General features: G+C 38.2%; 1 protein-coding gene across 1 annotated transcript in view; it reads left to right on the top strand.

Moving 5' to 3' along the window:
• The window catches only part of CERS6 (ceramide synthase 6), a 97,151-nt gene that overhangs the window by 34,944 nt on the left and 40,826 nt on the right, over positions 1-21,381 (top strand). The window contains exon 4 of the mRNA XM_057371718.1: positions 13,005-13,062. Within this exon, the coding sequence (XP_057227701.1) occupies positions 13,005-13,062 (58 nt within the window). The remainder of the gene's footprint in view (positions 1-13,004; positions 13,063-21,381) is intronic.

The raw sequence follows: 21,381 nt of genomic DNA, 5'->3' as shown, positions 1-21,381 counted from the left end.
GCACTACTTTTAGCCATACAACCTGATGGAGATCTGAGATGGAGAAGATGAAAAGCAGTTGGTTCGTTAAATAAAAAAAAAAGACAAAGGATAATTTGTCTTTTAATTTGCCCTTTAATAAACAAAAGGACTAAAGTCCTTTCTTTGGTATTTCAAGTTAAAATCCTCCTTACTTAATGTTTAATAAAGCAAGGCAGGATGAGATTATGGATAGATCTAATCATCCTGTTGCCAGCAGCTGGTGGCCTTAGAGTTGCTAATTTTCTGTATCAATGAAGAGCAACCTTTTTTTCTGCAAGGGTTGTAGCTGTTAACTTGTCTTAACTTGTCAGAAAGGCTGTGGAATCTTGGGAAAAATTACAGCTGTATTAGCCATCGAACAGGCATATTTGGGCATATATTCTGCTGCCTCTGTAACTCAGCTCAAAGRCTTCACTCTCTTGCACTGGTGCCAGTGCATTTGGGCTGGCCTACAGGTAGAAAAATTTAAGTATACCATGAAATACTGGCACAGATAGGATAGTAATAGGTGCTGAATTTGCTCTTTTGTGGCATACATTATCAAAATAGCATGCAAATGTCAGCTATGAATGCAGAAAAGTGTAGCTGTAGTGAAGTGCACACASACAGAATTTAGTGCGCCAGCTTTCTTTAGAGAGAGCCATTGGGCATTTCTGCAATTTGTGTACTTAATAGTAATGATAAAATTTGTCCAAAAAGAAGCAAGATGGCATAAATAATGGGTGGATATTTCAGGTTCTATCTGCTCATGGYTTGCAAGATGTGCAGTGGGATTGCCTCTCTGTTTCTACATGTATGCAGTGCTATGGGAATGTGGTGTTATCCAGCCAGTTGTATGTGCCTTGCCCCGGGAACATTTCCAGTGATGGAGTGTGTGCCATCGACTGACCTGATACATCTTAAACAAAGTTGTTGGCACATAAGCAGACTACTACTGGGTATCCAGGGTTACCCTTTTATCCCTTTAGTATRAGTGTTAAAGTGTTGTTAAGTTAAATCTGTCCGTCAGAGCGCTAAGCAGGGTACTTCAGAAAGCTTTGACTGAAGAAATGCTTTGGTGTGAGGTCTGTAGYGTTTTCATAGCTGTTGARTTAATGGGGTGGCTTTTTTGGATGYAGTGTCTGTGTGACYGGTACTTTGAAGCTCTGAATTCATATTCCCACAGCAGTCATGGGAAGGGGACMACTCAAGTCTTCAGTAACTCAGGTGCCAGTGGAGAGTTCCAACAGAGAATGAAATGTGTCCTTACCTAATAAGCAAGTACAGAGCAAGCAAAATGCCAGTGAGCTCTGCCTACACCATCATACTGCTGAGCTGCTGTTGTCCCTCCAGAGACAGCATAAATTTTGCTGGCAACARCACTGATAGACTGTGGCTTGGGAGGAAAAGTGACAGAATGCACAGCAAGTGTGGATCTGCTTAAAAAGAGGTCCAACTCTTTATGTGGAGACAATTCAATTTACTGCTAGACAAAGTGTTTCTTGGGCCCAGAGTGGCTTTTCCATGATGAAAGGGAAAAGGAGCTGTGCCAGAAGGGCTGTAGGCCATTTTTTACTGCCTTATCTTTCTTGCAAATGAATAGCGTGGGCACTATCTAAGGTAGGGTAGTTTCAACTTAGGACAAAGGCTGAGAGTGAAATTTARTGATAAACAACATTTGCCTGAGATGAATGACACCCAAGATCCAGCCCCAGACAACTATGCCAGTAACTTMATTACTAGATTCTTATAATCCCTGATTTCTCACTTTCTCTACCCCTTCTTTTTCTTTGCAAGCAATTACAATTCTGCTCATAAACAGAGTGCAGAGAAACTCCAAAACCTACATGTTTTTTTTGGAGGGGGAGGGGATGTTTGGGTTGCTTTGGTTTGTTTTTGGTCTTTTTTCCCTTGTTTTTGGTGGGGGGGGAGGTGTTCTAGTTTTTTTGCTTTGTGATTTTGTTTGYTTTGTTSGGTTTTTAAAAATTTGGRTTTTGTTTGGTTTSTTTTGTTTTTTCCAAATTAAATAAYTGCTTTTCTGCCGGTCTTTGTCAGATATTCTGGCCACGGGCAGATGGTGGTTATATAAAGAAAGAGTCAGYAGTAAAATCTCTTGCCCATAGACAAGATGGACAATAATGCTATTYGTGTCACAGCATTATAGCAAAAATAAATTACTTTTTTGGGAAACCTTAATAAGTATTCATASTGTAGAGTTTTGTGTGTCAATCTGAAAGAGAAGGAGTAATTTTGTTATTGGAGCCACAGAGACCCTAATGGTGAGCCTTTAGTGATATGACGTACTTGCTTAAGCTTTCAGATGTTATGGTGATAAGTACTTATATGAAATATGAAAAAGATAATTTCACTAGGTGGTGATTAATGTTTATAATCACCAGGTTGTAATTAATGATTCTTTTGGAAAGACAGTAATAAATGCAGTACTGACTAKTATTTTACTAGCAAGTCAATCCTGATTGCCAGACAGAATACAGGATCAAAGAATTCTTTGTAATGTTTGATGTGTCAGAAAGYCAATGCAGTAGTGATTCCCAAACCACTTCCAGTTTCTTCCCAGTTTCAGTGTGTGGTGCTTCTGCTCACACTACCAGTGTGTAGGCATGTCTAGTTTTCTCAAAGACTTAGCAGTACAGAAGGAGACAGCATGCTGCCCTTCCCTCTTTTCTGGAACAAAGGAAAAGAACCTGTGTTTATGGCGTGCTGAACACAACCTGTAAGTTATTAGCCTGGGATTTTGGAATGTCATCAGGCTGGTGTCTGTCCAACAGCTATGTACATTTAAGCAAGCTGTTTATTAAGAGACATTTACATGGTTTCTAAGGAGTGGCTGGAAGAAACATATGGCCAAGAGATATGTTTTGAGTTTATGCAACAWTCTGCGTGTGAAAACATGGAAATGTGCAGGCTCAAGAGCCAAAGATCTATTTTTTCCCACCTCATTATTCTCTAGAAGTAGCTTGGATACTGAAGTGTCTGTAAGTAGGGTGTCTCTTAGTTTTGATGKAGGGGGGAGAAGAACCTCTGTCTCATATCCTAGCTAGACATTCTTTTTCCTAASGAATTGAAATTTTGTTTATGCATGTCGCTTTGGAGGAAGATTTTATCTATCTATGACTAGTATGTGTGTGTGTGCACACATTTATGTATATAGATATAGAGAAATACAGATTGGGATTTTTTTTGCTTCTTACGCACATTTGTGTGAAAATTTTATGGGCTATTTGCAACTTCTTGGCCATATTGCTTTTCTCAAGTAGCAGAGTAATTCTCTCCTGCAAAATTATATTGGAAAAATAACTGTGCAAGGGAAAGAAATTAAGACAGCTGTTTGATTGTTGAAATTCTGAACTGTACAGATACAAATCTTAAAATACATTAAAGAATTCATCAGTCTGTGCTTTGTGATTAGCAGTAAAGCACTAGAAAATAAATAGAMTTTTAGCTCTGAATTTCCAATAGCATCAGGCTCTCCTAAATCAACTTCTAATACACTTCTGATCTGAGCAAAAAAAATGCGGTAGATGGTATTTTGGGTCCATTTAATTCTGATTTTTCAGCTGCTTCAATGCTACATGGAATGAAGGACTAACCAGAGTTTCATGACCAGRAAAGCGAAAAAAGGGGTGGGTCTGTGAAGTCATGTTCCATGCTCTGGGGCAAATGTGGTAGTTACTCTTCAGTGGCCACAGAATTGCACTATSTGCCCTGATTTCCTCTGCTATTTTCCATGGAACAGGAATGGCTGTTYTTCCTCATCCTCTAACAGGTATGAGGCATAATCTGTTCTTTGGTTATCTGGTCTGTCCTGATCTAAAGCACTGGTAACTCAAATCAGGTGYCTGGTCAAAGTGAAACTTCACACCTGACTAATGTGCTGATAAAACAGTTAGAGGTTCTCTTCGCTGTTTTAATTCTAGATTCTTTTTTTAGTTGGTTTTTTTTTTTTTTTTCAACTGGACAGATACTTAGTTCTCTTGCTCCTTCTCATTGTAACATGCTGCCATGGACTGTGTTCTGCTGTGGGCTATGTGCTATGTCTAGGGCAGTCTGTTTGACAAGCAGTCTCACCTGAAAGAAGAAGCATCAAGGAAAACCAAACATTTCTGGAAGTGACTGAAATAGCAGCAAACTTGGAAATGAGGCATAAAAATGAAACCMTCTATGTAATTACTGGTTTCTTTCTTCTGACACAGTACAGAAACAGTTCATAAGTCTGCAGCACTTTATACCAGTGAAAAAAACTGAGTCATTTGCATTTTTTGTCACTGATCCTTAACTTCTTTACTACTTTCAATATTTCCCTTAGCTTTCTGTGACCTTGAATTAAATATTTGGTAGTATTTCAGRGAAACTTTTACAATGCTACAACAGTTAATTTATATTTCTGTTAGTGGTATCTAAAGGACACAGTRTTTTGTGATATAATTGAGGACTAGGAAGTGGATGCAATGACATCAAAAAACTGCAAACCCATAAATTCTCATGATGTTTCAGAGTTGTATTTTGTATGAACCTAAGGTACACCCTGGGCACATGGTATCCAGTATTCCAGTCCTGAACACTGTGGATACATGCCTATCCAGACTAGTTGGTTTCTTGCAACCTTGAACTCGATGAAACATCTGGGTAAGGATTAATATATCAGGTGTTACAGATTTAACAATGACATTGGTGTAAGACAAGGGGAACAAAAAAGGCTGGCTCTTACACTGGGAACAGTCTTTGGTGGGAGTAGGACTCTTACTTGGAGAATCCTATAAAACTGGGTTGGCTGACACTATTTCCCATTTTGCTGCTAAACAAACTTTTCACTGGTGTGAGCAGGACAAACTCATTCTATTACCRTTTTAAACAAAAATAATTATTAAATGTAATTGAAGCTTTGGTACTTTGCAGATGCAAACGGCAGCAGGGTGACTGTAGAGGCTACAAGGGTTGTGCAGGAGATCAGAAACACAATTGAAGAATAGAGAGGGTCACCTGAGTACATAAAAGCATATGGAAATGATAGATTGGATAAAGAAAAATGGAGAACAGCAACTGCCTGGTTTTTGTGCAAGAACCAGRAGTTTTAAATGAAGAAGAGAAAAGGAGCATATTGAAGACTGAGTAGTGAATAAAACAGTTTTTCACACTCATAGTAATTAAATGGGATTTCATGTTTCTTTCATGGAATTAATTGCTTTTTGAGGCAATATGTCGGCAGTAGTTTGTAATAAAAGAGATTTTTTTCATTTATTTGAGCAATCAGGTATTTGGTTTTGTGTTGATAAGTGGGTTGTGTCCGTAGTTTGCTTAGAAGCTTGTTGTGAAAACCAATGTAAAGTCTTTCTAGTATCACATGCTGAGACTGGAGCAGAGAGGTAAGGAAGAGAAGAGCCTTGTGAGCAAATGGTGTTTGTGGCATGAAGGACAAGTAGGGAGCAGGGGCTTGCTCAGGTGTTGGCAGGGTCCGATTTGTGAGGTAGCTGCTGGAGGAAGGACATAGRTGTTCAATGAAGCGGGGGAAGTATCTACAGCCACCTGGCCCCTTCTGATGTGACAGGGTGGGAGGACATGGTGTGGTGGAGCAGAGCATGGTGTGCCCTGTGGGCCTTTAAGTGCATCTCTTCCTTCTGCCAGCTCTAGTACAAGGGCTTAGATTAACAGGCTGAGCGAGCAAGTGCTTTTCTGCTGAACAGCTGCACCTGTGGCTCTGTTTATACCCTTTCTCTCATTCTTCCTATCATTATTTTTTATTTTTGAATAGTAAAATACTGGTTCTGGGCCTGCTTTTGTTGCCCTGCTGCCCTGCTGCATTAAAAAGCTGAATCATCTGGAGAATGGAAAGATGGTATTAGACTTCTTGCAGCTCCATAGTATGCTGCTCAAGAGGCTCCAGTTAGCTGAGGGCTGATATAAAATAGACGCCAGCATTGGGCAAGGTTGGAATCCCTCATGATTCCTTTCCTGCYGTACCCACCATACCTGCATATGAATCTGGTCTGTGATCACTGTTCTTTTTTACATTGRGCCTCAGGACTTCCCACTGACCAAACATAGTATTAAGGGGAAATTATAACATCAGTCAAGTGTCAAGACTTTCCAGCCCTCTTTCCATGCTGTTCTGCTGGAGCAGACAGGCAAAGATGTCCATGTGATGTCCTCATAATATGCTCACCATATTTTCAGACTGTGCTTTAAGCACTTATCATTTTGCATCTTATGAAATTCCCCTCTTCTCTCATATTGGATTACTTAAAACTCTGAATTCCCTGGCCTTTCTGCCTTCTGTGACACAGTTTTTGACACAGTTAATAAATTTTAATTAACTCATGTGCTCATCCTGCAAAGAAACCATCACTTAACATTATCACTGTACATTAAGCAACGTTACAATAAGTTAACTAGGTTTCCATTCTCTTGTGGGTTGTATGTKCTCACCATTCTTTTATGTTATGGAAATTAAATAATTCCTCCCAAAGTTCTAGTTAATGTGAACACAAATCCAAAATTACAGTCACAAAGCAAACACAGTGTGGGACATTGAAGTTTTCATTCCTCTAGAACTACAAAGGGATGGACAGTGAGCAGCTGTTTTGTTTAGAAACAGGTGACTTGTGAGATCACTAGTGAGAATGGAGAGTAGAGGTCCCTATGAGAAAGGCTTTTGAAKCAGTTTTTCTCTCCGAGAGAGACTCATCTGCTGTGTGCATTGAACATTACTGATGAGAAAACAGGTCTGCTGGTCAGAGCACAAGGGATGGTACATGGCAGCAACATCTGGTTTTCTGTGTGTGTTTCCCATGAGCTTTCCTGACAGTATCTCTTTGCGGGGTAGGGTTTAGCAATGCTAACAGATCTMTGAGGTCTTATTGGTCCTTTATTTTATTTTATGTAGCCTTCGAAGTACTCAGAAGAAAACGGTTGCATAACCATTAAACAGAAACTATGTAACCTAGAATAAGTTACCAAACACCTTTTGTATTATGCCTATTTTCTGGCCTAATTATATAAACATGCTTTATTATTTATAAAACTGCATCACTTCAAAATTTAGTACTATGTTTCCTTTCCTCTTTTCTGCACTAATAAATTTTGCTCTTAAGACTTTCACAGCTGCATTTAGAGCATACGGATTTAGGACAGGACTGGTCTCAAGTGGCACCGTATTACTAAATATTAAATAACTGATTCAAACKGCAACCAATAGAAAAATCAGATGACAGTCAGTTCTTAATCCAGAAGATTGAAGAGGAAAACAGTACAATTTTCTCAATTTTTATACCTGCTATTTTGCACATCTTAGTGAGTTGTGCATAACTGTCTTTCACATATAATATCTGCTTAACCATATTTAAGGAACTGTTTTTCATTTGCATGGTCCAGACTAACTCAACAGCAATACCATGCTAAAAGAGGCAAGATTTTATTTATTTACCTATGAATTCTCTTTTTAATTAACATTTTTATATCTGCTTGCATCTGTCAGGCTTTGTGGAAATGCAGCAAATTATCATTACCACAAATCTGGGGAGGCATCAGCTATACAGTCATAATTGCAGCTTTTATGAGACTAGGTACCAGGATCGAAGATACGTAAAGAGTTAGTGCAGCAGTTTGAGYTGCTATTTATTGGATGGATTATGCATTCTTTTTTAGTGCTCTGTCTTGTAATTTTACATTATTTATTGCCTAAAATATAGTAACTTTTGGGGAATTATTTGTTGGTTTAGGGGAGAAGGGTTGCTGTTTGTTGTGTTTGGTATTGGTTTTAACCTAAAGCTGGAATATAGTTAGTAGACAATGTCACATATATTAAGTTGATCCAGAAGTTCAGAGTCCATCTCTTTTTAGGATCATCCTCGAAATAATTGTCTTTAGATGTAGTCATCTAGAAGGAATGCATACCTCTGGCTATGTCAAAAGCAACATTAATTGGATTAAGTCCTCTTGAGTGGATCAGAAAGTTGAAGTTGTACAGTATTTGGGGGAGCAGAAAAATGCAATTTGAGGAAAAAAAAATACTGACTGCTTTAAGTCACAATAATTGTGTGTGGCACTTAGCGATGCTTCCCATTTAAAAGAAATAAACATTCAATATTGTTTAAACTCAGCCTCAGAAATGCTCCTTTGAGCACTCTCACTGTAAATATACTCTTCATAGCCCAAGGAAACTATTGCAAGAAATAGTAGTTTTCAGTCCCAGCTAATGATTCCATAGCCCGGCTACATGTTTGTCCAGCTCATTCAGATCGTGAGGATTAAAATGGAGAGCAACCTATGTAATAGCAGTTCAGGCCTTCTCATCTCCAGAACCAAGACCTGCAGCTGTGAAGTTTGCATTAAGGCTCAGTTCGATCTTCAGCCCAAAGCCTGAGCCCAGAATTCTGTCAGCCCCTGCCAGCAGCTGAGCAGTGGATGATGGAGAATAGCAGATCTGACATTTTACTGAAGTGTATCTCCATGGCAAAACTTCAGGCATCTGCAGTTTCTCTGAAAATAGTTTTCAGAGCCAGAGAGCCAGTTTCTTCTGCTACAGGCAATGTGGTGAGCCTATGACTAGTTGCTAAATATGATGAGGATTTTTTTAAATGTTAGATGTTTTGAAGTGTGGCATTCTTATATTKCTGTTTGTGGCCCTGACTGTAGCAAAGCAATGGCAAAGGCATCTCTGTAAATAACAGCTACAATTCTGGAAGCAAAATGGATTTTATGTTTTTAACATTATACATTTGCTGTGTCTCATGTTTGGTTGTCGAAAGTTGGATAGCTTTGGATCTTTGCTATATCCATTGCTGAGCAGCAGACATTGGTTTGGCATAAAAGCCATAAGCACTGTGCACTGCCAGGTGGGTGCTGCAAAGTTCTGCAGGAGTGCCAGTGTTCACAATCTGGTCACTCAATCTTCCTGCAAAAGAAATAGAAGAAAGGGGAAACTGCAGGAGCAGAGAGGCCTTGTGCCTCTTCGCCCTTGCCTTAGGAAGAAGTGTCCAGTTTTTCTAGGAGAGCAGCCATGCTGAGCTCACTCAGCTGGACAGCAGCTCTATGGGGAGGATGGCATCTTCCTGACTCATTCCTGAGCATGAACCCCATGTGGTGAGCTCTGCAAAAAGTATGGAGTAGGAGGTGCTTTGCTCGAGCACTGCTTGAACTTTTTTTATTTATTAGCTGAAGTTTGATTTTGCATTTCAGAGCAAAAATTCAGGAGAAAATCTGAAGGACATGTGATGAAGAGAACCTGACTAGACATATGCATGAAATCAGTGAATTGCTTGCTCAAGTGAGCACTTAAATAGTTTTTACTGAATTGAGCATACCATAGGGTATAGCAGGTTAGTTGGTGAAGGCTCTCCAGRCTTTCCATCTTTTTAGATGATGTTATGTATCATTCTGAAGCATCTTTAAAATTTCATTAGTAGCTCAAAGTTAAAAAGGGTTGAGAGGTTTAGAATCTGACTGCTCTGGATTGGGAATGCATTCAAATGTAGAACAAGAGCAGTCAGATCTGRTGCTGCACCTTTGAGGGACTCTACAGCATTCTTTTTAAGACTTATGTTAGAAAAGAATGTATTCTTCTGTAATGCAAGAGTCACTTTTTAGCTTGACTTTTTGCTGCAGTATGTCACATTCACATTTGAAACACTGGACTGATAAGCAACAGCACAACCTGAGAAATTTGTTGGGAGGTCCATGTGTAAACCTGTGTAAATGACAAACTCAAGGCAGTACTTAATCAACTACCACATTGTGACTTCAGTTGGAATAAGACTTGATAACCTCACACTTAAGAATGATGTCCTTCTCTTCTGTGATKTCCTGTGCAGACAGAAAGAATATTTTGCCCAAGTTTCCAAAATGCAGAGGTGGTTTGGGCASTGGGCTGTACTGTGAATGGATATGATTGCTGCTTGTAACTGTTTCCCTTTATTTGCATTTCTTCATCAAAAGGCTTCAGTGAGACCCAAGTAGAAGGATGAAGAAGTGCATACTGTAGATTGAAATCTATCATTGATATTAGAGTACTTGTTGCAAGAGAATTGATTTCAGAGTTCACATTTGGAGGACTCTTGCTTGGACACATCTGCACTGTATTAAATGTATTTCTCACATACCTTCTGTCMTTGTTTGCATGACTTTGAGTGAATAATGCAGCTTCACAACCTAGTTCCTGTCCCTTTTCTCCCTGTCTTTAATCCCAAGCTTTTGAGTATGTATTCAGCTATTTTACCTTGGCCTATGGGTGTTTTACTGTTAAATGCAGCAATAAGCCACCTACAAGTAGTGGTAAAACAATGTGGGAAACTCCTTGGACTTCCTTGTATGAGACTAAGATTCCAGTTGGGGTATTGAGTTGGGAGAATTGTGCTTTAAAGCCGCTAGAAAAAGCAGCTAGCTGCCAGCGACAGAGGAATGTGAAGTCCTCTGCTGCTCTGCTACCACCAGGGTTAGGTGGTTAATGTTGACAAACATGCCAGGGGCCAATTCCAGCTTTGCTTTGTTTGGAATTTTTGTTTATTGGAGTTTAACCAAGCCAAAAGTTTGCAAAATAGCTTTTTTACTTGTTTTTCAGCAGGAATGAGCTTTTTTTCCATCAGTTCTTTTTCTTTCAGAAGTTAACACTTTGGCTAGCTTGGTCTATTACTCAGTTCTTAACTTAACCTTGTTTCGTGTTCTGGTGCTCAATCCAAGCACACCTGTTTGACAAATTAGGGAAAAAGAACATTGATTATCATGTCCTTGTGTGCATCTATCAGTTTTGTAGCAGTTGAAAGGTTGGAGCAAGTTGATGGGTTTTGGCAGACCTGACTAATACCCAGTGGCTCTTGGCTCTGAGGGTTTTCTGAAGCTCCAGGAACTTTCCTCCAAGGCAGTCCATGGCTTTAGMACAAATCTGTAGCAGTGTCAGTGCTTTGGGAGGTGGGTGGAAATTTAGATGGGGAGATTGGTGTTTCTTAATTTGCTTGGTTTGGGAAAGGGTCTTTTTATTTTTTGGGGGGTGATAGATGCAAGAAAGACTGAAATCAGAGTCTTACAAATGTCCATGYAGACTSGAAAATCTCTGACAGYCACCAGCTAAAACTCAACTATTAAYGTATTTCAAATACATTGGACTGCCTTTGAAGTCTTCTGTGGAATATTGCATCTACCAACAGCAAGGTAGAAACGCCCTTAAGCATGTTATGAGTTTTGCTCGGAGAAATGTGAAATAAAGGTGATAAAACTCTTTGCAATTAATTTATCATAGCTTCTCACCACTTAAGAGTGAAAGAAGAGCCCTGAAAGTGTTCATCAGTGAGTCGGTTAGACAGGTTTTTCCGCCTTTTTTTTTTCTGTGACAGCCTTCAAACTTTCATTAGATGATAACACATAGCCATGAAATTAAATTACAAGTTTACTAGCTGTAGGACTGGCTTAACGMGAAACTTGCCACACAAATTAATCCTTGCTCCATAATRCCATCCTTGCTGTTTCTTTCGTGTGCATGACCTGAAGGTTTCTACCAGCACAGCTTACATTTTGCCTCTCAGTGGTCTATTTTCACAGTATCTTGAAACTGCCAGCATGAAAATGGTGAGCCATGTTACTACGCTGACCAAACCCTTGAAGGGTTTGCTATTTCTATCCTATCAGTTTAATAAATTAATTTCTGCAGTGCTGTGGAGACTACAGTGTAAAAGAGAGTTTCTGTAAAACTGAAGTATCACTCTTAAAATCTTGTTGATGTTCTCAAACTCTTCTCAAATTGTCAGGGGGTTACTTATGTGTGACACAACTGTTTTTATAAATACTTGTAAAAGTGGCTTTGAAGAGAAGGGTTTGGATTAACCTTGTTTTACATAGGAACATTTTCAGTTTTGTAATCATTCCAGTAATGTTTGAAGGCGCTCCAGTGCAGATTAATTGGAAGCTAATAGTTTTGCCAGTGGAGAGAAAGTTTTAAGTGCTGTAAAATATGTCATTGAAGATGATTCACGTTGTACCATTGCTTCACACTAAGGAAGCTGAATCTCATCCTGCTATAAACTGTGAATATTACTTCTCTGGTGTTTCCATTAAGCATGGGTGTGTAGTCAGTCCAACCCTTGGGGAAAAAAAAACCCAACAGCAATTCCTCTAAGGATTTATACTGCACAAGGTTATGATTTTACTTCGTTAGACTTCCAACTGCTCTTTCCTAAGTTATAATGGTTCAAGTGATATGAAGTTACTCTGCTTTTCTTGAAGACAGGAGAAAGACATAGAGGAGAGGATGTTTTTGTATTAAATCTCCTGGCAGTTTCTCTTCTTTTCTGTGGCATACTGTTCTTGTAGTTTGCCTCTGTCTGAAAAGAAAAAACAGAAGCCCAGCAGTTATTCCGTGTGCTTTTGGGAAAACGTACATCATATTTATCAAGGGATGCATGGGAAATGGATGTAAATTGTGTATATATATATATATATATATATATATATATATATATATATATATATGTATCCAGCATATCTGACGCCAATGTACTCCCTAAAACCAAGTGTGAAGTACTAGAATCTGCCAAGTGAATTTCCAGCTCATTGTGAATTATGCTTTTCATCACTAATGGATCTATTTGATGTGCAGTACTTGCAACTCACCAGTTGAAGTATTAATAATAATTTCTTATTATCCTTTTCCTGGTGTCTAATAACAGGTGAACTTTCCTGCAACAGATGGGCAAATTGTCCTCTCTCCTCTATTGTCTTGCTAGYTTTCATGAAACTTCTAAAACCTTAATTATCCTTGAAAACTTATGAGGTTTTTTTCACCCTGTTTAGATCCAAAGAGCTAATGAAACACCAGGAAAAGCAGGCAAATGAGCACAATGTTTCATTACAAAAGTTGTAGAAAACCAGACCAAAATTTTGCTTCAGTTTCTGTTAATGTAACCAGTGTGTGGTGGTTTGGTGGTGCCATACGAAATCGTGTTGAACTGTAAAATGTGTAAACCTGGTGTCCTGGASTTAATCTCTTGTACCTTTTGCAGGTGGAGATTTACATTTTACCTTTATATATTTACCTATGGAATACGGTTCCTGAAAAAGGTARGCACTTATATTATTATGCTTTCATCACATATCACCAACTTGAAGTATTGTGCAGGTATAATATAAAGCACAGACATAAAGTCTATGTTCACAAGGAGTAAAAACGACAATTTAATTTGCATTCATAACATGCTTTGCTACTAGTATTGGTAAAGAATATAATTTCTTATCCAATTTAACGGGGTTTCAAAAGGAAAAAAATGGTAGTAATGTACCTAGAAATTTTGCAGTTTCCATCAATGCTGTGTTTCAGGTGATTTATAAACAGAAGGGTATTAATAGCTGCTAAATACTCTGACAAAGGCCTGTTAACTCTGCCATAGAGAGTAATATCGATTTATGATGCAAATTGTTTTTACAGTGTGACTAGTTCYCAGAGTTAGAGCAAGGCCTCTTTTGTGCAAGTCGTGCCATATTTGTATAATTCTGGGAGATGAAATTAGGTCCATGTGTGTACTCAATCTGTTCTTGTAATCTTTGATTTGGTCAAAAATTTGACACAAAAAAACATATCCTGAATGCTTCTGATGMTTTAAAGGTAAAATAAATTCTATTATCCTCTTTCATGTCTGTAGTTCTTGAGTCTGTCCCAGGTGCAAGGCAACCTGGTATGAGCAGGACAAATCCCCCCTGGACAGGAGGCACATCAGAGCTGTTCTCAGCTCTTTAGCAGTTTTCAGCCCAGGGGAAGTGTAGGCCAGAGCAGCATGCAGTTGCATTCTCTCCCTGCCTCCTTGAACTCTTACATTTTGTGTGTACCTCATCCATTAACATGTTGTATGGTCATTATATGATACTGTGTTTTCTGTGTTTCATTTCACAAATGTTTGTGGTATGAAATATGAGAATAGTTTTAATGGGCRGTTGTCACAGCCCAAAAGATTACTTGGCCTGTAGGTTTGTAGAGATCATGGCTGGGTTAATGGGATCCTGTAACACACAGGGACACAAGGGCTTTGTCATCTGAATTTTTCTACATCATTACAGCAAATGCAGCAAAAATCGCTATTAGCAAAATCACTGCCAGAAAATATACTTATGATAAAGAAAGCAAATCTCTCTTAGAACAAATAAAGTGTCTGTTCTAGGAAAAAATCTGAATATCAGCATTTCCGTAGACTACGAAGAATACAGTAAATGCGTGCTTCATTCCAAGCCATTGAGAGCTCTTTGTAAAGGCTGAGTTGGCATGCTATGGGCAGGATGTCTTTCAGTTTGAGCATATATCACTGCTGTTTGAGGAGGGCTGGCTGACAGCAAGGTGTACAGATGCTTGCTTAACAAGGATCAGTTGTACTTCTGCTGTAATTGTAACTTACAGAATATTTCATTTTTACAAAGAGAAATAGTTCATTATGTAATTGTGTRTGTATTTATAATTACTTATTTATACACAGCGTTACAAATGAGTCTTGTAACATTTTATGTTATTGTAATTATTACAGTGTTCTGCCTTGTATACCCAGGTTTTTCACATGGAAAAATATGTAAATTAACAGAATTATTATTGTGATTGTGTTCCTATTTGCACTGTCTCCCTAGTAACACTATGTAACTAAAAGGCTGTACAGGCTTTTTGCTGTTCATCAAACACCCAAGATTTTGCTACTTAAGTGCAAGATCAGGGTTTGCAAGGAATAAATTCCAAACCTGAAAATGTGAAGGGAGATACTTCTTTCAGAGCTTTCCTACAGTACCCAAGTGGATAGTTCTTTTTWATTTGTCTTGGTTTTCTAAATGGAATTATTGCAAAGAACACTTAATTGCTTCCTTAATAAGCTAGTGAAMGAAGTTAAGTATTATAAATTCTCTGACAAATTTGCTAGAGAGATCTTTCATTCAAAAAGCTGTTTTGCCTGGAGAAACAAAGYTCATATCATGGTCAGCAGCTTCTTGATGTGCTAAATTACAGCAGAGGTCTCAATCCTACAGCTCTATGCTGTAGGCCATGATCAGGTGCTGATGTTGTGTATGATGGGTTTTAACAATGTGAAATGCACAAAAACTCATGCTACCACCCAGTCTCCCTATATCCATATGGACATCTGCTTTCCGTAGCCTCTGGATCATACAATAGCTTATTCACAAAACTCTCTCCAACCCCCTGCCAACTCCATTGCTGAGCTCTGAAGGCAGATCTTAATGGATTTTGCACTGGTCTTACCCTCAGTGCTTCTGACCTCAAATGGACACATGTTGCCAACTTTTCTTTGCTGCAATAATCATTAAGCAACATGAAGTGTCTAAGGGCAGGTTCTAGGAGTTGGCTTTCTAGGTGCAGCTGTATGATTGGTACATCTTACAGATGTTTGTGATTCCAAGGGAACACATGCTCCCTTCAAGAGTTACASTGAAATGAGACACAGCAGTCTTGGGCCAGAGAGCAGAGAAGCCAAGGAGTTGCTGGTTTGCTCACAAATGGATCACATGAAGAGGAGTAACTTGCAGCCTTCCACATACCTAACCAAACCACTGCATTACCTGCAAACTGTGACTTATGTAGACAGAAGACACCAACACACTTGAGAGAAAAAACTTTGTCATAGAGGTATTAGTATTCAATTGTCATATTAGACTTTCCCCCTTTCCCCACCTCTTCTGTGGTTTCAGCCTTTTCAGGCTGCAAGGCTTAATTTTATTACGGGGTTTGCTGTCATTGTCTGTAAATACTAAAGTTGTTAATGACAGTTTAGTGTCAAAGCATCTCAAAGATGACATTTTTTCTAGGTCTTAGTTTGTTTTTCAAATGTTCCTTATAAAGTTTTGCYGCTTCTTCAAGTCCTGTCTACCTTAATACTTTCAGTTGTAGCTTATTTATATTACCAGGTGGTGTAATAGTGGGATGAGACTTTCTGTTTCCCAAAGGGTCTCTCATTGCTCAAGGGAAGTGTATGTTTGTTTCCGTTCTTTCAAACCAGAACTTTCAATTTGATGAAAATGAACTGTAAACTTGCTAGGTAATTAATATAAAGTAGATGTTGGGAATTGATGGGTTTGTCACTTGATCCCATAGCACTGTGTGTTTCAGGACATGCCCTGCAATGTGACAGCACTGAGAGAATGAAATAGGTCATTGTAATTAGGATTTGAAGTCACCTCTGTGATTTCTGATACTTTATGAGAAGAGGGAATCAATGTAAATGTAGGTTAAGAGTTCAAGTCATCCATGTTCTACCTGAAATATTATTTTCAAGAGCARATTTGGTAATAAGTATTCTTCTGTGTGAGGAAATGGACCAAGGTACCAACCTAGAAGGAGAAGATGAAGCTTCCTTTGTTATTGGCTGCCAGCTCCAGTCTTCGCTGTTTTCTAGAGCAGATTTGAATTGTTTATGACTAAAGGGTGGGTGGCCCACAAGCATTCCATCAATTCTCATTGCTCCCATTCTTAGTAAAATGGTAAATGCTAGATGTGACCATCCCGTCTTAGTTTTCAGACTTTTGAATGAGATATTTTGACACTGAAGGACTGAAGTCAGCATTCACTATAGYATTCTTTGTATCTTCATTAATCACTAAGATTTGAAGCATAAAAGATAAGTAACCAGTTATATTTCCACTCTGATCATGTGTATGCAAATTCTTCCCTTTCTGAATGAAACTGAGATTTTTCCTCACTACTGTTTCATTTGTCTATAAAACACTKCCTTGCAGAGCACCACACCAGTAGTGATGCCAACAAGACGTTAAGTTCTGGTGGCATTAAACTGATTGCTTTGATTATCATTAACACAGKAGTAAGATAATGTTTTTGTTTTCTTCAGTAATAGTTGTAGTTAAATAAATGGTGGCTTTTCTCATTAAGAGTTAATGGTCTGACTGTGCTCCAGTTAAATGGAAAAAATACCATTATCTTTGRTGATGAAACAGAGTGAGGAATTTAGGATTGGCTTGTTTCTTGCTTGCTCATCTTTGGTGCTAAGCAATGCCTGTATAATGCTGTAAAATGAAAAATCTTTACAAAYGTATGGATGCAAAGCTTCCAGGTGACATATGTAGACTTCTCACATTTAATTACTTTCCTTTAATTGCCCATGAGAATTGCAAACTCACAAAAGAGGATGAATTTTCTGTGAGTCTTCTGAAGTCTATTGAGACTTGGAAATCTGAAGTTGCATGTAGGTATTCTACTGGGGAAAAGATCATTTGCCTGGATAAACAAATCTTGCTATTTTTCAAATATAGTGTTGAAGTAAGGCAGATGATGTGAGTATGCTGTGGCTATATATAAAAATGCTGGGTRCAACAAGCTTCTGTCTGCATGCAGCTGATTGAGTGTCCTTCCTAATGACTCATSCCATACTGAAGAACTGAGAACTGTCTACTGAGATCTGTCTCGTGGGTAGTCACAATTTCTGCCTGTAGCTTGCAAAATAACAGGGAAAGCCATGTTGAAGTGTAAATTTGACTCTGAAAGCCTATTCAAGTGACATAAATGTATGGAAGGCAAATAGAAAATAGCAGTGTTGTATGAAAGGAAAAAAAGCCCAACAGGTAGAGCTCCACTTCTGCTGTTATGAAAGTTCCTCTTTCTTGAAACTGCAGGATGTTGCAAATGAAGAAAATGAAGTGTTTATCCTCATGTGTGCACTAACCACTGAGTCAGTGTGGTTCTGTGTGACAGCAGATGTTGTGTTAGTGACCCACAGTTTCTGTGTGCACATAGAGAGGAACTGGCTTCATGCTTTTTGTGAGAGTGTTGCATTCTGCTGCTCAGCTGAATTGGCTTATTCTTTGCCTTTTTGGAATAAAATAGCAGCAGCAATACATGCACGTTACAGCCCAGAGAGACTAGTGTAGAATTTGTAAATGCACTTTTGAAATGCTTATATTCCAGAATTTTAGAGCCTAAAGTCAGACCACCTTCATTTGAAATACCAAAAAAAGAACTTGTCAATAAATTGGTGTCTGGTTATTGACATTGTTTCTGTATTAGTTTGTCTAATTTTTAATGTTAGATGAAGTAAATAATTATTGATRTGCACAGCCACTTCATAAAATTGTTGTATTTGTAGAAACAAGCATTTCCATGATGAAGATTGTAAGTTTATATCATGCAGAAAATAAGACTCATATAACTATAATCCCAGTTTAAGTGGAGTTATAGTTAGCATATTAATGATACTGTTCCAGGGAAAAATAACAGAAGAGTTTGAATGCAGAAATTAATAGTTTAAAGTTCTTCATACAAGCTCTCTACAGTATATTGAAAACATCCTTCATGGGGGCTCTCAGCCATTACTGTCATTAGAAATACAGAATAAATTTATTTTTCCTCAATTTTGTATGGTACTCAAGAGGACATCATTCATATTTAGAGTACTAACAACACCTCTTCCCACTGGAAGCCATCACCTGTAATACCTGAGTTCCCCAAGAAGGCAATTGATAGTTGTGGCTTTTCAAGCTTTCTGGTTTAATGTTATAAAGATTCATCATGGGTAGGAATCAATTTTGTTAGTTCTAAACTGAACGGAAAAAAAATGTACTGCAAAAAAACAGGAGCTATCAAACTGAAAAATTGTTGTATTCAAAATGTTGAGTGCTCTAGACAGTTTTCAGTCTTTGTAGCAGTAGGACAGACTTGATTTTGTCATAAAAGTTGCTCAGCTATTAGAAGGCTATTTGCAGAACAAATGGTATGTTGCATCATTTGGATCAGAAAAGAATGACCTGCATTAGAATGGTCAGTGTTTCATTTATTGTTTCCATCTTCTCTTGCTAYACCAGCTACAGCTACTTTTTTGTTGTATGAAACTCATGCTGCTGCATATTTTACAGAACAGAAAAATACAAGAACTGCAGCATCTTGGAAACATTCACACCACTGTTTGGAATATATCTGATCATGAGATTCATAGAATGAGACTCCTTAGAGCAGGCTAATTTTTTTCTGGTTTTAACACTGAGATATGAGTTTGGGAAATAATCTACCACTGTGATTTAAATCAGAACTGACTCTAGAAAGCAATACAGTGGCAAGAGCTGGGAAGCAGGGAGTTTTCCTCCAGAGCCCTTGACAGCTCCTTCATTCTTGAATCAATTGAAGCAGGCATTCTATCGGGTGCTTTTTCTGCTCTAGTCTGCTTCTGTTGTGCAGTTTCCTTCCCATGTTCTACCCGAAAGGTTGCTATATCATCTGTTACTGAAGCCTTGTAATTCCTTTTCTTCAGTGAGCTTATTTGCCCAATGCTGGATAAATATTCTCATTTAAGTGAAGAATGTCAGAGGCCACTGTGGAGCCCTTTTAACATAATGCTGATATTTGATATTTTACTGTGCTATTAACAGAGGGATAATGTGATATATATGCCACTCAGGGAGGAAATGAAGCCCGCCTTTGGCGGATTGTGCTTGCTTTAAAATTGATTTGGATTCTCTGGGGACTTTTATTACCCTTTTTTTTTTTTTACTTATAAAAACAATTGCTGAGTTTCTGTAAGTGATGAAAATTTTAAAGCAAAAATCGTTTTGGATGTTAAAATCAAATTATAATCTTGTTCCTTTCCGTGAAAACAGGGCTGAGCATTAGGTGATAGATAAACCAATTTCTAATTCACTGAGTGAGCAAGGAAGAATACCCATGCTCCAGTCTTTTGAAGAATGCTATTATGAAAAAGAGGAAATGCCATATTACATTTTTAAATAGGCATCACGAGTGGAAAAGGTTTCCAGGAARGTCATAGTTAGAGCCCATCTCATGGAAAAGAAATTTGTTTCAGATACCTCTTCAAAAGGGCATAAAAATTGTTGAGAGCATTTAGGAGAGATTAATAGAGCTTTTGGATGTTTGAGATATACATCATGAGCCACACTGTGAGAAAGATCAAAGTCACTGGAGAAACTTRGTTTGAAATGACTGCAGCACCTCAGTGTACATCAACAAGGAAAATGAATGTATTTTGGACAATGAAGCTTTGTAAGAGAAGGCRAGTCAGCATAGGAAGTAATTTACTGTGTAAGCTGTTGGAAGTTAAGATAACTGAATCAGGCAAAAGAGGACAAAGCTAAGCACGCTGCTAGAATTCATTTGTAGCTGAAAGAAAACKGAAGGTTTTTGAAAGAAAAAGCAGAAAGAGAATATCAATGATATCCTAATTCAGTAATAGGACAGTGATGGTAGCAGAACTTYCAAATGTAGACAACGGGGACAAATTTTACATAATCATGGGAAGGAAAAGCAATGCATTAATTTAAAAAATACATCTAGAATTGAATTTGACTTTATCTATTTTGAATCCAGCTGGGGGTATTTAATAACATCACAGTAGTAAGTAAATGCTATGTAATCATCAATTTGGTGAGTTAAGCTGGTACTGAGCCATGTACAGCATCTCTACTCAGTGTGCCTTACACTATCGTTCAGGGCAGTCAAAGAGGGGCTGCCAGCTCTCATGTCCCCATKTGGACTGGTTGCTAATTTTGACTTCAGCACAGTATTCATTTTTCTTGCCAGCCAGCTTTCTGAAAGATTAAATTTTTTTTAGTRTCCTATCTTAACAATTGCAGATCTAGAGCAAAGACTTCCCAAAGTGTTGTATTTGGGCAATTTTATGATAAAAATAGCTTTAATTCATCTACAAACTAAGGTGGCTCATTCATACCGGTAGCAAGGTATTAACTCAGCACTCTATTGCCGTGAGCTTTTCATGTTTTGCTATTCAAATTAATKAAGCAGTCCTGCTTTTCACACCTAGTTAAACCTGAGCAAAGACTACAGGTTTGGATGTAAGAGCAGGTTATTGATAATGTAAGTGGTGTTTTCACTTGCCATCTTTCAGTTGAACTCACTGCTGAGGGAATGACTTGGAGCAGGATAGCTGTATTCTCTATTCAACCAGTGCTGGAACTCAGTGGCTGGGCAGAATCAGACACATGCATTCTTCTGGCAGAGCAGCCACAGATGGGAACTATAATTACAGAAAGTAGATATGTAATGACGRGTTGAATTATTAACCATATTATTAACTGTACTTTTCTGTATGCCTTTGAGTAACCATAGTATCAGAGCACAGAGCACTGGAAGCTCTGGAGCTTTCCTGAAGCTGCACCCTGCAGGAAAATTAGGAGTAGTCTGAAATTATGCAACACTGCAATGATCAATAAGGGCTGAAGTGCCCTATTTTATTTTTTTAATGATTTGCTCTTGGGATTTTTCCTTGTGTCTTAAAGGTTTCATTTTATGCTCCTACCTACCAGKGTATGGTTTTCCAAGTGTAAGCCTCAGTACTCTCTCTTAACACTAATTCTAAGCATGCAGTTGTGTGTGGTCTTTTTAAATAAAGTAAATCCATAAATATCCTTGTAGATGCATGG

The sequence above is a fragment of the Malurus melanocephalus genome, unplaced genomic scaffold, assembly GCF_030028575.1.
Source record: "Malurus melanocephalus ecotype Western Australia unplaced genomic scaffold, MMel_1.1 scaffold_155, whole genome shotgun sequence".
In the NCBI taxonomy this organism is placed as follows: domain Eukaryota; kingdom Metazoa; phylum Chordata; class Aves; order Passeriformes; family Maluridae; genus Malurus; species Malurus melanocephalus.
The sequence above is the reverse complement of the archived record's forward strand: the minus strand, read 5'-3'. Positions and strand labels throughout refer to the sequence as shown.